Below are 18,096 nucleotides of genomic sequence, written 5' to 3'. Positions count from 1 at the left end.
AGGCAATTACGTCAAGAACCACACTCGTCAGCATATATACCTGATATTTATTTGCCTGCCATCTACTGGCAAGTAAGAAAGATAAAATTCGTTTTGAACGTTTAATTTTAAGTTTTCGATAAAACATTTGATATGATAAAGAAAAAAATACTTCGACTGAAAAGTTAGAGATGTAATGTACTCAACATACAAAAAAAGACCAAGAAACGAATAAAAATACAGTATTATAATAAATTACATTTTGTTTAAATGTCAATTTGTTGGGAGATAAGAAGATAAACAAGACGAGAATTTACCATTATTTGTTTCAACATGTTAAGGCTTCATGCAGAAAAGCTCTCCTCTCACCCTACTTTTTCGCTGCTTCTGTGTTTCACATTCAAAAGTGGTTATTTGTTGTATGTTAAGATACTACATGCCATGAAGAAAACTACATCTTTTAAAAATGCCCCTAGTGGCTCACCAGTAACTTATAATGCTAAAATTGGGTTTCGATACTCGTGGTGTGAAGAACACAGACATATCCCTATGCAGCTTTGTGCCTAAAACCAGCCCAATGTTTTCTAACTTTCCATTTGGTTTGTCTTTATAATGTTAGTGATCTATATATACTTTTTTCTTCTTTTTTTACAATATCAGTTTTTATAAAACTATTTTTTCCTAAGTTTGTATTTTTGCTTTTCTCGCAAAATTAAAAAAAAAATGTAATAGGGTATTTTCATAAGATCCAAAGTAATAAAACTCAACAAGACAATTTAGTAAGTCGATCTTTCGCAATGGATATTGTGACCTGTACAACACTAAGGATAGTGCTCCGAATATTCTGGCATCAGATATATAGCCATTGTCAGCACTTTTACTACTGCTTTGTGGTAATTCTAGTCCTCCTGGTTTAGGCATAGTCACTTCAGCAGCACACAAATGAAAGAATAGATTGGTTTGCATTCTCTTTTTTTTTTTTTTTCTTTAGCTCCATATAAAACGTCCGAACAGATTCAGAGACGAATTCTATGCTTATTTCGCCTACCACCACACTGGAAAAGTTACACAAGAAATGGATGGATAAGAGACTGAAAAAACATACAGACTCATACATACAGCAACCCCATAGTGCTGTGTTGGACGCTCCAAGGAACTATATTACCAAAATAGTCATAAACAATTCGTTGACACGTAATCTTGGTAACTCCTAAGTCACAGCATCGCCACAAACATCCTCAAATCAGAACTGACAAGAGGTTTGAGAGTCAATTACGAAACAGTTTGTCAGTAAACTTTGTCTTACAATTTCTATGTATGGCAACTACATATACGGGTGTGTTCGGCTGAGGATTCTTCTACAGTAGTGTCTGCGACTTGTTGGCAATAAATCTAAAAACCAAAAAGATGGCACTCAATTTTTATTTTTTCAATATAATAAATACACAAACGTTCACACATATTTTTGGAACTATTTAAACGTATGAACAAAGTTTTCACAGAGATCACTGCATATCATAAAACACTATGCGGTTCTTTCCTCACTTTTCAAAAATATACTAGGCCTAATGAATTGCTTCAGAATTTCAATTGACGAGCTGAACTATTTTTCTATACCATTATACCAAACTATCCGACTACAATTCACTTACTTTATCATCGAGTTACCACGTTTAAAATCGTCTGCTCCTTTTTTCTTTCTTTGTATTTCTAAGAATCAGTCTACCTATTTATCCAAGTCCACTGGGGCTAGTTTAATAACTTTAGAACTCATGCGAAATAACTATTATTCTTATCTCTTACCGTTAACATCACTCTAACATATCAACCCTCAGGCCTTTCACTCCCACGACGATTAACTGAGCATTTTGCTTTTCTTAGGTCTAATTCATCTTCTTCCTCCTCCACTCTGTCTTTTCCTTCCAACAACCCCTCCTACCTTACGCTAGTTATACATTGATTAACCCTGCTTATTATATACTCGACTATCGATAAGCTCGACATCAATGAGTTACAAACAACATATGACTAAACACAATGTACAACTCCTGCCGAGTTACGTTATAAACTCAATATCAGGGAGTTAAACACAAGATTTCCGTGAAAAAATCGAGTACTCTTACAAATGACGCAGTTTACACATTACTAAGTAATAAAGCAGTGGTTTTTATACATATTGCATTGTAAACTTTGCATTTTTATGTAATATACAACTAATTGATTACTTCAATTGAGTTTCCGTTGGAAATGGTTTAAATTAATAATCAATATTATATACATTACAATAATTTATTATTTTAATAGTTTTCCTATAATTATAAGGTTTTTAAAACAATCAAGCGTTTTGGTGTATCATTTCAGTAAAAGTTATTTATTGCTGAACCATTTGTATAAAAGTATTCTACAACTATGTAAATTTCAACCCAATAACAACACTTACGATAAACATTTACGAAAGGTGAATCCTGTCCCGAAGGAAAAACTGTACCATTGTATTAAAACAATTAGAAGAAAAAATTTGCTGCTTTCCACATATTTTAAAGCACTTTAAAGTTGGAAGATTTAATCAAAATGTTTTATTTAATTAAATGTATACATAAATAACTTTTAAAATCGCAACCTTTGATTTGTGGTTGATTTCAGAAAGCTACAAAGGAAAACATTGATGTCTACTCATTTTCTGAATTTTTTTTCTGAAAATTATATGACACTCACAGTCTCCCAAGAGGTAAGTAAAACAGTCTCCCAAGAGGAAAGTAAAAGATTTTAGCAAAATAGCACTAATTTGAACATTGTAACTTCAATACACTGTATTTATATCTATTTTTTGACAATCACAATTTCCTAAATTCAGTTGTTATGGGGAAAAGAAATTGCCTGTATCTCACCTTTGTGGACCCGGCATGGCCAAGTGTGTTAAGGCGTGCGACTCATAATCCGAGGGTCGCGGGTTCGCATTTCCGTCGCGCCAGACATGCTCACCCTTTCAGCCCTAGGGGCGTTATAATGTGATGGTCAATCCTACTATTCGTTGATAAAAGAGTAGCCCAAGAGTTGTTGGTGGGGGGGATGATGACTAGCTGCCTTCCCTCTAGCCCTACACTGATAAATTAGAGACGGCTAGCGCAGATAGCTCTCGTGAAGCTTTGTGCGAAATTTAAAAAAAAAAAAAAAAACAATCTCACCTTTGAAAAATAATGTTTATGAACAACTCCCACTACAGTTACACCTCTGATTTTTTTTCAGAGCTTGCTTTATTATTTTGTATTTCATTTGAGCTGTAATACTGATGGAAAAATCGGTAATTTAAGTCTACAACAGTGAAGCATTTATTTCAATTGCTTGTTTATAAAAGCATATTACAACGAAATATTAAATATTTTAAAGCTACTAATTCGCCTACATATCATCCATAAAAATAAAATGTTTTATTTTTAAAGGTTACGCAATCCATAGAAAGGTCAATTCAAGTTTCATCCATTATTGTTTTTTAATACAATAAAACAAACACATACAAGAAATGCATTACATCGACCCGACATGACCAGATGGTTAAGGCACTCGACTCCTAATCTGAGGGTCACAGGTTCGAATCCCCGTTACTCCAAATATCCTCGTCCTTTCAGCTGTGGGGAGCGTTATAATCTGACGGTCAGTCCCACTTTTCCTTAGTAAAAGAGTAACGCAAGAGTTTGCGGTTGGTGAGGATGACCAGCTCTACTCTAACACTACTAAATTAAGGATGGCTAGCACAGATAGCTCTCGTGTAGCGTTGCGCGAAATTCAAACCAATGCACTGCATCGACGCATAAAGACGTTTTAAAGTGCTTAAAAATTATTGTATGTATTTGTTTGCTTACTAACTGTACGAGGAATGAAGGTTATAATTATGACAAGTACTGAAAATCAAGGCCTTAGATAACTTGAGTAAATAAGCGTGATGATTATTATGCCCAAGTAGACGTAACATGACAGGTGCATCTTAATGGCTTTATTTTCATAAAAGTCTAGGAAACGATGTGATGCCAAAGAGAATGAGTTAAGCTACAGTATATTGATAGTTTATTATTAAATTAGTTAGTGAAGTCTGTTGATGATCAGTTATTAAGTATCTTAGTAAGTTACATTGAATCTGAATAACTAGGAGAATTGATTCAGCTTGGTAGTCAGCACTGTGATTTTTGTGATTACGATAAATTAATAGAACTTCGTAAGAGTGTCGTTTGTCTGTGATTAAGCACAAAGCTACGCAATAAACTGTCTTTTCTCTTCCCGCCACGGGTATCGAAACCAGAAATTTAGCGTTGTAAGTCTGCATACAAACCGCTGTGCCACTGGAAGTGGTGTACGTAAATACGACAAAGAATTAGCAAATAAGTGGAATTACTGTCTTGGCATTTACTTTTAGAAATTGTCGTGACTATACGTATACTCTTCAAAAAAAGAAATGCAAAAGGCAAAATATGAGACACATTGTTAATAAGTTTATTCCGGGTAGTTCTGTATGACATGCGTGAAACTTTGCACATTCACTGCTGAACATCCAAAGTCTGCAAAGGCGAAGTCCACGCTCACCAGTTGAAGTTTAACGTCACTCAACGTCAATAACGAGTATGCCCCCCGTGAGCATCAATAACTGCTTGGCATCTCCTGCCCATTGAAGCGATGAGATGACGAATCACATCCTGTGGAATGGCTGTCCACTCAGCCTGCAAAGCTACTGCAAGCTGAGGTAGAGTCTGCGGTTGAGGTTGTCGCCGTCGCAGACGTCGGTCCAACTCGTCCCAAAGATGTTCGATGGGGTTTAAATCTGGTGATCTGGAGGGCCAGAGAAGAACGTTGATGTTGTGGTATCTCAGGAAGACAGTGGTGAGTCGGGCTGTGTGAAGACGGGCGTTGTCATGTTGAAAAACATCGTTGACGTTCACCATGATGGGTTGCACATGGGGCCTAAGAATCTCGTCGACGGCTGCGTACGGTCTGATTGTAAATCCTACGCAGCCCTGGTATGGTTGAGGCAGTAGACGTCGCAGTGGTGGTCCTATCCCGAAGGTGACGTAACCGGATGTTGCGATCTTGTGCGGGCGTGGTCACACGAGGTCTGCCAGATCGTGAACGGTCACGAGTTGATCCATGTTGTTGGTGACGATTTCATAGCCTTCTGATGGTGCTTGGGTGGACATTCACAGCTCTGGCAACATCTGATCGAGATTCGCCTGCTTCCAAGCGACCAATGGCGTTGTTGTGTTGTGCTTTAGTCAGACTTGGCGTAACTGTATTGCGTGTCGGTGGCTTAACACTGAGCTATGGAAACCGAGAAACCGTCACTTTTATAGGGATTTTGCACATGTTGCACTTGCAGAACATGCAGATCTCTCAAACAAATTTATTGGACACGCATGCGTTTTGGCGAAAAATCCGATGTTTTCTTCCGTTTCCAAAGTGCACAACTTTTATTGTCATTTTTGTCTGACAATCAGTGCCTTAACTCAGAGTAACATCATATACTCTGAGCTTGTAACGTTATTACATATATTTCTCTTTAAAATAACAAAATATCCCTTTTGCGTTTCTTATTTTGAAGAGTATATACACAGGAACTTAAAATTAATAATAAATGTCGTAAATATACAAACTGATATATAGAGATGGATAAGAAGCTTAATATTTTATATAGCAATCTCTTTAACGACCAGGTTAATTATTCTTGTCATGGCTATTTTCATGATAATGATTATAAACTTATTTATTTTATTGTTTCTGGCAGCTCCTCGGTAAGCCTGAGGATTTATAACGCTAACTGCAGTGGACAGAATAAAACAGCTTATCGTGTAACTTTGTGGTTAAACACAAACAAACAAAATTATTTTCGTAATATTTTGTTTTTTAATAAAAAGTTTGATTAATGAGTACCAATTCTAGTGAAATTATTAATCCTTCCTTTTAAATCTAATTTATGTTGGATTTTACAACATTGGATTTTCAATTCCAATTGGTTTTTGTTTTGGAATTTCGCACAAAGCTACTCGAGGGCTATCTGTGCTAGCTGTCCCTAATTTAGTAGTGTAAGACTAGAGGGAAGGCAGCTAGTCATCACCACCCACCGCCAACTCTTGGGCTACTCTTTTACCGACGAATAGTGGGATTGACTTACATTATAACGCTCCCACGGCTGGGACGGCGAGCATGTTTGGTGCGACGCGGGTGCGAACCCGCGACCCTCGGATTACGAGTCGCACGCCTTACGCGCGCGGCCATGCCAGGCCAATTCCAATTGCAAACTAGCCCTTTACAAAATGACTCAAGTTTTTGTTTATATGCATCTCATACTTTATAAGTAAAACTTCGCTTATTTAGCAACTATGGTTTGCTCAATATATCTGCTGAAAGTAAAAGTGTTTATGTAAATTAGTAAAAGTCATTCTTTCTTCAATAATTCATGATCTGAATTAATAGTTGGGTAACATTTTTCCTGACGTTTTGCGTAGCACTTTCAATTTAGTGCAGCTTTAGCGTGAAGTTTACTATGTATGACATAGCTAATTGCAAAAGTTTCAAACCATATATTTCAGCAATGAAAAAATTAGTGTTCTCACCAAACCTCGCCGATATTTAGTATTTTAAATACACATTTTTGTATTTTGAATATTCTTTTGGTATTAGGTTGTTTTCCATAGTTGGATTATCAGATGTGTTTGAAAGTTTCATATTTGAAACAGCTAAGAATTGTATCATTCCATACCTAGATTGGAATATATCTTAAGTCATATATGGTTAGGTAATTCTACACGTAATATGATATTATTGTTAAATGAATACGGAAAGGTAATAAACATGTGCTAATTCTTTCTCTTTGGTGAATATTGCAAAAACCAATAGCTAGAAACCCATAATACTTTGGCCCTGTCTCTGTTTCCCCTTGGGAAGTGAGCCCATCTCAACTGGTATACTCATATGTGTACAGATTTGTATAAGTTAGGGTTTTTTCATTCCATAAAAGTTATTTGGAATAGCCAGTAACGTTTTAAGTATTGGATTACACTTTAGAATTCTTGCACGTGACGTAACAAAGAGTTTCATTCAACGCAGGTGTATTGGACTTTAAAACATTTCCTTCTATCAGTCAACAACAATCCATATAAATACAGCATTCAGTAAAGCTTTACATGTTGTCGATGGCATACATATCGACAAATGATAGAGATTTGAAAATCCACTGCTATTCAGTTTCTTGATATATCTTTTTATATGCACATCAGTGTAATGACTTATAGCACCTAATATTAGAAGACGCATTTGTTACTTTTCACCTAAGACTAATGCAAAATCTGTATATCACATTTTGAAGTTTTCGTTGAATTTGGGTGGTAAATCATAATTCTTTTTATTTCTGTCACATGCAGACAAGTTGAAAACTCTCCGTTCCTAGCAGAATGTTTATGTATAGCTAAAAAGTCTGACATTGAATAAAAATGTTAACACAATCATTATAAATAAACATTTTGGTTGGTTATTGCAAAACACAAAACAACACAATAAGCAATTTTATTGTGTCCATCACCAATATCAGAATCCAATCTGAGCCAACGGAGGATTAAATATTTTGTCTCTTTCATCCATGTGTGGTTGTTTCTTTCCTTTATATCAGAGTTTGCAATCATTCACTGCAATACGTTTCCAGAAAATGCATTCCTATGAATGAGTTTAAATATACTTGGTGGAAATCAGTGTACCTGAGAAACAAAAGAGATGATGGGGTGCTATCACTGCAGTTTTTTTTTCTGAAATTTTATTTTTTGCAGATTTCTACAGTCAGTAAAATTTATCTTAGTTGTTTGTGGTGAATTGTGCAATTTCAATTCAAGTATATAATTTGTTGTATTAAGCTATTTTTCCAATGTTTTTATTTCAGATTTTAGGTAGAGATTGCATGAGTTAAGGTCGAGAAATGTAGACGAATATTCAGATATTGGTACAATAGTTATAAATAGAAGTAGGTAGTAAACTCAGTAAAGTATCCATTGAGTGATAACTGAGAGTTCAGTGAAATATTGAGTTTGTGAAATATGGAGTATCTATCGATTAAGAGATGATTTACCGAGTGAAATTAATAAGTACGTTTAGTCTGTTATCAATCGAGAGTAAATTTCGGTTGGACATTATTACCGCATTAGGCTTTTAAGAGTTTCAGAATTTGTCGAAATTGTGTTTGTGAACTTAGGCCTACTACTGGCGTCAAAATCAATGCAACCTGTAACGAATGTAATTGAAAAAAACGTATTAATTATTTATTGTAAGGTGGACAGAACTTGAAATTGCTTTTGCCAGAAAATTCAAAATTGTCCACCCAAAGATAAATAAGGTACAAACATGTTTATACGTGAAAGAAAAATAGTACCATTAATAACACTGAGACTTTTGATTTATCATTTAAAGCGTTAAATTGAGTATAATTAATTAACTTGAATTACTTTAATTCGAGCATAACGTGTATATATATATATATATATATACATTCAGAACTATACTTGTTTGTTTGTTTTTCTTATAGCAAAGCCACCTCGAGCTATCTGCTGAGCCCATAGAGGGGAATCGAGCCCCTGATTTTAGTGTTTTAAATCTGTAGACTTACCGCTGTACTAGCGGGGGGGGCCAGAACTATACACTGTATATTGACTGGAAAATACGGGAATAAATTATATCATTGTACATTTATAAATGCAAAATTGTGTTTGAATTACATTTGCTTTATTTTATCTTTTATTTTCATTTCATCGTATTAGACTTTTTTTTTTTCGTATAAGATATTTTAACTTATATTTATTCATATTCAGAAAAAAGGATAGACATTTTTTAGATAATGTTTTTTGCCAATAATTAAGGCATTGCGTATTTAATTTTAAATATATGGTAGCTATGTATAATCTTACACGAAATTATTAAATAACTTGTTTCTGGAGATTTTTATCCCTCTATCACATGGCAAGTAAAGGTGCTGTACATGTATATTGTTTTCACTTGTTTATCAAAGCAGTCACCACCAAAAGGGTATTAATTATATTCATTGGTTGTTAAGAATTTGTAAATTATAGTTATCAACGTAAATATAAATAGTTACAAAATTAAAAAATCTGCCTATTAATTTCTTATACTATATGTTGAGTTGTAGATTTGTAATGCTGGTGAGTGTATTTATATTTTCGTGCACACATTGACCAATAAAGTAATAATATTAATGTACTGTACCCGGTACAATCACTGGTGTTATGAATATTATCACTGTTATTGATACCGTAAGTATAAGATGAACAATTGAAGTTGAAAGATGATTTGTCTTTTATTACATGTATTTGCAATTTGATGTTGTTTTTGTTGTATTTATGAACAGTTGAAATATTAGCATTTTTTACCCTTTTGTTAGATAGTAGTATAAGCAAATAAGATCTCTCGCACTAATTATTATTAGATATATTGCTTTACTTAATGTTTTAAGATCAAGTCTGTAATATTAGTTACAAGCTATAAAGTTACTGGAGTAAGTTTGTAAAGTAAATGAAACTGTCTTTAATTTTGAGTTAGAAATAGTTGGTCTAGTTATCAGCAATGAACTAAATTTTTAACTACTCATTAAGTTTGTATATTGATATTTGTCACTTTCTTCAGTCCTGTTTTCACTTTATGCATTTCATGTGATGTTTCTAATGATATTGTAAACTTTGTATAGTCATGTTCATTAAACTAAAGAATTTAATAGATGGTAATTAATTCTATAACCACTCCTGTCTAGTATATTTAGCTTGGTATTAAATTTGGCAAAAATAGTTTATTCATTTATTTAGTTTTATATACACATAAAGAAATATATTTGATCCTTTGAACATAAGAGTGTGCAAAGTAACAAAAAGTAATTTGCCTTGTAAAGGTTACCCTTTGTACCTACCAGTACAACCATCCAAAATTAAATGTAGCCTTTACACACTTAACAAATAATAGATTTGAACACATTTATTAGTTTACATCACTTCATCAGTAAAACAATTGTCCTTGTTTATAAATTTCATGGAGAAATAATTGTTACACCAAACAAAGTTGTTTCTAAATTTTTAGATTATACCATATGCTTATCATTCCTACTATTGAAATATACAACTCCAGTATTTTATTTTGCTGTTTTTTTAATGAATTTTCACAGACAGATTACTTAAGTTCTTTTCAGTTTTACACTTTTGAATCAGTTCTTTAATGCGTAAAGTTCAAGACATTTTTTAAGAGGACAGAAGTTGAGTGTACAGTGTGTGTGTGTAAGTTATCACACAAATGAAGAAAGATGTGGAAAGACGCTGTAGGTTCATATTGATAACACAGACCATTATCCAAATATTATAAGTTAGAAAGGATAACAAAGTAACAGTAGTGTAGAAAACTTCTTCGGATGAAAAATGTAAAGTATATATATGTTTAATAGAGGAAGTAACAGTAGAGTATTCAGTTGTTCCAAATGGTTTGACCAAACTGTACTTTCAGTGGGGTACTTTAACATTAAGTATCCCTTAAAGATGGTTTGTTAAATTAAAAAATCAGTCTTAATCATTAATGTAGCCTTTATTACCTGTGTGTACCCTAAGCATTAGCAAATCTTTAAAAAAAAAAGTTCACAGTAAAAACATATCAGTTGCATAAATCATTCAACCAATGTGAGAATTAACTTTCAAACCCTGCTAATAACAGCTCATTTCTACTAATAACCAAATTATAAACAACTGAAACAAAAAGTAGTGAAAAAAAACATGGAACCTTAAATTTCCACAATGTTTTATATTCATTAATTACGTGAATTATTTTTGAAAAACAGAGAACCTTATTGGCCCTCTTTGTTCCTTTTTTGTGTACTTGTATGTTTTGTTTATTTAGATGTTTTCTAAAAAATTATAATTCATTAAATGCAAGATCAAAAATCTTTTAAATCAAAACTAGTTTTTTAGAGTTTTAAACTGCTATTATTGTAACTTTATTGCTAAGAAAAATGAAATAAAACTTTTTTTCCTGTTCCTGTAAATTAGAGGGACTTTGTTGTAATCTATTAGGTCAGATATTTTGAGGAAAACTAATTATTAAGGTATTAGAAAATGTGTTAATGGTAAGTTGAAGATGGTGATATTGTTTTTTCAGGTATGAAATTGTTTTGTTGGATATCACATAAAACAGTTTTTAAACAATAATGGATTATACTCCCCCATCAGTTTATTTTAGTTATTTAATGTCCTTTTATAGTAATCTGGATAGATTTTATTTTAATCATATATAACCTAATAAAATATTATTGTAACTTGTTTCAAAGAAGTTTAAATGACCTCAGAAAAAAACAATCTTTATTTAGTATGTACATTTTTTGTAGCCATATTGCATTTACAGGCAAGTCAGGCATATGAGTGGTAGTCTTATACTTGTATGTTAAGTCTTTGATTCAAAAGGAAAAAAAAAATTTTTTGATAAACAATGAATAATTAATATCTGTTTTACATTACACTATTTGTTCATGCACTTGCCTCTGTTCTTGTTTAACTTTTGTTCATAAGTGATTTTTTTAATGGATAAGGTTTTATATTAAAATAAGTAAATATTATTTGTTTATATATACTGTATTAGTCAATGTGTGGAGTTATTTGCTAAATAACCAGAGTCCTGGTGTAACATTGGTGCGAGATCACTAATGAGAACTGGGAAACTACACTGGCATTCAACTTGTGACATAAAATTTTGACAAGAGAGATTAATATGTACATTTGTGTTAAAAAGGGACTGTAGTATTTTGGTTGATCAACCTCTTAAGCCCTCCAAGCAATGTGCTTTTGTTAGTGGCAGGACATGTAGGATTTTAGGTTTTATATATAAGAAATATTGAATACAAGCCTAAAATAGAATAATTTCATTGGTTAGACCATACTTGGAGTATCATGTTCAGTCTTGGGTGTCTTACCTTAAGGAAGGGATTGAATTGTTGGAAAGAATTCAGAGGAGGGCTACTAGGATGCCTTGGATGGATAAGAAAGAGTTAAGAGAGGATCTGATTGAAGTGTTTAAAAGTGTTAAGGAGATTGATAGTGTTGATACATAATATTTTCTGTTATTAGTGATTAGAATGGTAGGACTAAGGAATACACATATTTTGTCAGTGTATGAGCCATCCTCAGCTTTGACAACTCTATTTTTGTAACAGGATAATTGAGCTTTGGAACAAGTGGCCTTCAAGTGTGGTAGATGCAATTAATTTAAGGGAGTTTAAAGGAAAGCTTGATAAATTAAGTGATAAGAACTGTGTTTTAGTTTTTTACTCTTGAAATTTAATGTAATGTCCTCTTGTCATCCTTAAATTGTGTGTGTGTGTATATATCTTGGATTCATAATTACACAACATGTAGGATTTGAATAATATGGTTATACAGTAGTGGCTAAGAATTATGCTAAAATAGATTTATGTGTTAAATACTGGCTGAACTCAGCAGCAACTCAGTCTGTTGTCTCACTGTTCTGTGGACTAATAGTGATGGTCTTGTTATTGTCTGTTTTAGGTCTAGGTACATTACAAATACACATGTTCATATGTTTGTTTTTATAAGTTATATGTAGTTTGTCTTTCAATTAATCTGATCTCTTTATCATTCACTTGTCTTTAAATTAACTTTACTTTTATAAATCTTGCATATCCTTTATTTTTATATATGCATGTCTACACACACACACACACACACACACACACACACACACACACACCATTTTCTTTTTCAGTTCATCATCATCTTCTCTGTTATTCCAACAGTACCATACATCTAGCTTATAGTTGTTCGTACACTTACATTTCCTTTCATTTGGATGTATGTTCATTTAGTTATCTCACTTGCCTTTTGCAGGGTATCTTTATTTTTTATGACTTACCATAAACATGTTTAAGGAAATTGAATGAAATACAATGTGACTATTTCATCTTATTTACATAGCAGCCTCGCCTCTCTTTCTAAGGGTTTTGTCTGTTTAAATTTAAGGTTATCTTATTTTCTGGATAAGCTTTTTACCATTTGCTTTGGTATGCAGACAATAAATTTTGCCTAATCAAAAATACCAATGCTATTGAAACCTGGCTGATTGCATTTGAAATATACTGCAAAGTTCATTATATACGTGCATGCAAAAAAACATTAGCTTCTGTTCATAATATATTAGTTTTAATATTGTAGCAGGAGAGATAATTTCAATAGGCTGATTTGACAATTTGTAATCTTAATCTTACACTTTTCATATGTGCACCTCATACCTTAACCATACTCTTAATTTTTTTATTTAACACTTCAAAGAATCTGCATGTTATACATGCATATACATGTATTTTGTTAATATTTCATACAATAATTCTTGAAAAGTATTATTTACTTTTATAAATATAGTTACCAAATTTTTTTTTTTTAAGTGCTTATCATACATCTATGTTGTCGAACTAATCGGTAGTTACTAACAACAAAGATAATGGTACTAGCAAAAGGATATGTCATTTATTGAATCATTCAATGTTTTTCTTGTTTGGTGTACTGGAAATAAAGCTTGTAAGATCTCATATTATTTAATTTTATAGAGTTTAAGAAATGGAGTAATGGTTTCTTAATTTTTAGCATATATTCAATAATTAGGATGTTACTAATGTCTTTCAAAATGAATTAAATGTGATTGTGTTACAAAATAGGTAGTAAACATTTATTGCTATACTCTGTGGTCAAATGCAGTAACATTGTATTGTACAGATGTAAAGTGATTTCTATTAAATACTGAATTTAGAACATTGAATGAATTATTAAAATTCTTCTGACAGTGGAGAAAAGTTAATTCTTCATTTTCTTTACATGATGATATTGTGCTAGAACTAGTATTTGTGAGTACTTTATTTCAGGATAGTTTATTACAATTATATTTTATGATAGTGGTTCCCAGTATTTTTTGCCAATTACTCCAGTAAGTTACTCTTTGAATCAGCATTGTGTTTCTGATACACATAATTTCTTAAAAAAAACCAACAAAGAATGATTTGTATTAATGAAAAGGTAAATGAAATAGTTATCAGACAACAAAGATGAACATTGAATGCTGACTAATGGAATATGGTGGTTCTCTCCAATTTTTACACATGGGGATTATTTTCTAGGGATACAGACAATGTCTCACCAGGTTTTGGACAAAAAAAAAAGGGCAGTGTGTCTCACCCAAATATTTTTATATAGTCTTTATTTTTTATTGGTTTTTTTAATGCATCTTGAAAGTTTGTTTGCAATTTTAGGTTTGTTTGATTCAAAGTGGGAACTTAATTATGTCAGGAAAATTACTTAGTGTTTGTTTTTAAGTCAGAAACTAATTAGGTAGGTAATTTGGTAATTATAGCTTGTATTTTTCAAGATGAGAAATGATATATTTTTGCAAAAAAATTCAGCACTTTGTTGCATCAAATTGGTGTCTCATTAGAAAGAAATTGTTCTATTTCAATAAAACAATTGTGAAACACATTTTCTAGTCTAACACAAGAGACAAGTTTTCAAAAAAGATCAGAAAATGCAAGAGACATACAACAAAATTGTCTGAACACAAAAAAAATTAACAATTCGATTCATGTAAAGAAGAACTTAGAACAATTGAACATTGCTTTAAAACTTCTTGAATATTTATAAAAATTAGAGAAATGTTGGCAGGCAGTTTCATTTTGATTACTGCATTCCAAGTCTTACAGTTACAATTTTTCACAAAGTATGAATCTTAATTTTTATCAAAGTAGTACCAAATTTTTGTTAAACTCTGTACTTATGAATAGGAATGCAGCATCAAAAGTTTGTTTTAAAACAAGAGTCAGTGATTAGAGATAAGACATTGTCCTTTATCCTGTTTTCTTTTTAAAATTTTCAGAGGTGTAGTTTTTAGAATATACTTAACATTTCATAATAATTAGAAAAGATAAATGGTTGCATTATTTTTTAAAGCTTGATATATATTTGTAATAAAATAAAAATTCAGAGTAACATTTCATAACTGTAACAATTATTACAGGGAAAATAATGAAACGAATTAGGCTTGCAACTTTTGATGTTACCAATACATTGCTTAAATTTAAAATTTCAATTGGAGAAGAGTACTCCCAAACATCAAATCTTTATGGTATTCAGAGTGATGCAGCTCAACTAAATGCAGCATTCAAAAGACAGTGGAAGATTTTGAATGAGCAACATCCAAACTTTGGAGCTACTTCAGGAATAGAACCACAGACTTGGTGGACTAATATGGTGGGAAGAACATTCCATGATGCTGGATATGATTATTTAAATCAAACACAACTTCAGACGTTAGCTCGTCACTTGTTTAAAGCATATAGTACTAAAACCTGTTGGGAGATTCAGCGTGGAACACACACACTTTTGCAGAATCTTGCAAAGGCCAACATACAACTTGGTATTATTTCTAACTTTGATAATCGCTTACAAGGCATTTTGTCTGAGGTGGGTCTTCTACACAATTTTGATTTTATTATTGACTCTTACTCAGTAAAGGTCAAGAAGCCCAGTCAGAAGATTTTTGATTTGGCCCTGAAGCATGTAAAACACTTGGAGATTTCACCAGACCAAGCTGTTCACATTGGAGATGACTTGGAGGATGACTATCTAGGAGCTAGAAATGCTGGTTGGAATGCCCTTCTCTTGACAAAGAAAGATAACCTCTCATCAGAACAACTGAAATTTGTTAAATCAAGCCATATTCTAAATGACCTAAGGGAAGCTGAGAAGCACATCCTGGAAACTGATATTTGAGCAACTAACTCTTATTAAAGATTGATAGCTCTGATATTTCTCTAGAAGACAAACTACATGCTTGTATTTCTTTTGTTTATCTTTATATTTTTGATGTGAAAATTTGGATCAATTTTTCCCAGTGGCTTTGTTCATGTAAGCACAACTTATTGATTACTACCAGAGTTCTACATAAGAGAACCAACCACCTTAAGCAGAACTTATCAGTTACTACCAGGGTTTGTGTAAGAGTGCCAACTTTTTCTTTCTCTTTAATACTATACAGGACCAATTGTTTGACAAAATATTGATGCTATTTGTTACTTGTATTTTTAAACTCGTGTGTACAAAAACAAGACTACTATTCATAGTAGTACACCTTTAAATGAAGAACACTGTAGTTTTATAAAGTCCGAGCAAATTATTGCCAATTGAGATATAGGTACTGGCAATTCTAGTATATTTACTATTTGAATTTACAAGTCAAGATTATTTACATTATTAAGGTTTAAAATAATTACAGTAGTTACTACAGAGTAGGTGTGAAATTAATTGATATAGTATTGGTAATCTTAAAATAGAAATATAGATACCTTTTCCTGTTATTTTACAAGAATATCATTAGAATTATACAATTTTAAAATCGCGTATGGACAACGTGCATAACTTTGAAATGTCTATTTGTTACAGTAAAACTATATTTATCAAGAAAAAATGGAAAGAAATTTTAATAGTATAAAGTATCCATAAGCTAAGTTGTTCTAGTTTTGAAGTTCTTTACATGGTGGTTAATTATCAGTGGCTTTTTTATATAAATATGGATATCTCTTGTATAACAACAGATAGCATATATTCTTACCATTTGTATTATATAAGAATGTTTGATTTTGTTATAAAATAGAAATTAAAATTGTACATCTTAACATTTGTTTTCATAAATGCTTTTAAATAAAAGTATTGGTAAAAATTGTATGTATAATACCATGTAGTTGAATCCTGATCTTAAGGAAGTTATGTTTAAAAAAAACACAAAAAACTGTACCAAATTCTTCAGAAATATTTTTTTTAAACCTAATTTCTTGCAAAGTGTTTTTACATATTTGAAATTTGTTTCTTTGACATGGAATCCTGAAGTTAGCATATGACTTTATGATGTTTATTGTTATTTATGTTTCCCACATTCAACTTTTAATAAAATGTTTTGATAGTGAATAGTGAAGAACTAAAGTTTCATTTAACTCTTTCTGGATGATTTCGTGCAGTTTTTTGATATTCCGCGTTGTGTATGTATATTTATGCTGACTGCTCACCTTGTGAAGAGGTAAACATTAAAAATTTCTTTAGGAGCAACAACAATAGTAATTTTGAAGAAAATGTCAATCGTTTGATCTAGTTACTTCGCAGTTTAATATTTAGTGTGTATGCAGTTTTGTCAGTTATACTTTACATGAAAATTAAAATGTGTTTACACTTTTATAATTAACATCCTTCATTCAGCTGGTTTCTACGATTTACATTAAATCTAAAAATGTTTTATAACCGCAGCCTTTTGACGGTGATTTGGGTCAACTTTCATAGTCATTAGTGTTCAATGACATAGTGCTAAAGAAAACCTTTTAATTCAACACTCAGTACAAATTATCTAATACATCGTTTGTGATTTTGGACAAATAATTGTACGTGGTTATAGCTGAGGAGTAGTTGCAATCGCTGATGCAATAAAGATGTGCACCAATTAGAATAACAATATTAGTATTGATGAATGTACATTCACGCGCAGTTAGTCGTACCATAATAAGATTTGTCGAATTACTTTTATACTTTCTTGCAGTATCTTTCTTATTTCTTTGAGTCTTTACTTAAATTTTTGGCAGAGGTCGTTTGGCAAAACAAAAAACAAACAATATTTTTATAATTTTTCACACAACCAGATGATGGACTGAAAAAAGGGTTCAGTTTAGTTATTTGTCATCTGTTTGTGAGCTTATTTCTTTTTCTGGCCTATTTATCTACCATTTGTTTAAAATATCCATAATCTGTTCTAAAAAGTAATTTTATTAAAACGTTATTGTTTTAGGGTATTCTAGACAATATATCAATTTTCAAAATATGCGTCCTTGATTTTCCTTACGATGCTTAGAAAAGGAAATATGTTAATTTCGTTGTGTAGATTTGAGTTATTCTATATCATAATAAACCTTTCAAAATTATTTATAAATATGTTTAGTAACAAATAAAGCAAAAGGGTGAGCTAAATAGCAGACGACTAAATCCCGAGGTCTGTTACTTGAAACCCAGGCGTGGA

The 18,096-nt window shown here is 31.9% G+C and overlaps 1 protein-coding gene across 4 annotated transcripts; it reads left to right on the top strand.

Moving 5' to 3' along the window:
* Window positions 1-8,972: 8,972 nt before the first annotated feature.
* On the top strand, window positions 8,973-17,274 carry LOC143245018 (rhythmically expressed gene 2 protein-like). Of its 4 annotated transcripts, none has more exons than XM_076490771.1 (2): window positions 8,973-9,161; window positions 15,174-17,274. In XM_076490771.1, the coding sequence occupies exons 1-2, from the start codon at window positions 9,135-9,137 to the stop codon at window positions 15,810-15,812; spliced, it is 666 nt and encodes a 221-aa protein (XP_076346886.1). In that variant the 5' UTR covers window positions 8,973-9,134; the 3' UTR covers window positions 15,813-17,274. The 4 variants fall into 4 exon arrangements, with proteins under 4 accessions (XP_076346886.1, XP_076346885.1, XP_076346884.1 ...); XM_076490770.1 differs by having other exon boundaries at window positions 8,977-9,272; XM_076490769.1 differs by having other exon boundaries at window positions 8,978-9,272; window positions 15,058-17,274.
* The last annotated feature ends 822 nt before the right edge of the window (window positions 17,275-18,096 follow it).

Source organism: Tachypleus tridentatus, chromosome 2 (assembly GCF_004210375.1).
Source record: "Tachypleus tridentatus isolate NWPU-2018 chromosome 2, ASM421037v1, whole genome shotgun sequence".
In the NCBI taxonomy this organism is placed as follows: Eukaryota; Metazoa; Arthropoda; class Merostomata; order Xiphosura; family Limulidae; genus Tachypleus; species Tachypleus tridentatus.
Note: the sequence above shows the minus strand (reverse complement) of the source record. Positions and strands in the feature narration are given on the sequence as shown.

Bases quoted from the DNA above. Each gene is read 5' to 3' on its own strand.
- LOC143245018 (XM_076490769.1), top strand. From the start codon at position 15,066: ATGAAACGAATTAGGCTTGCAACTTTTGATGTTACCAATACATTGCTT.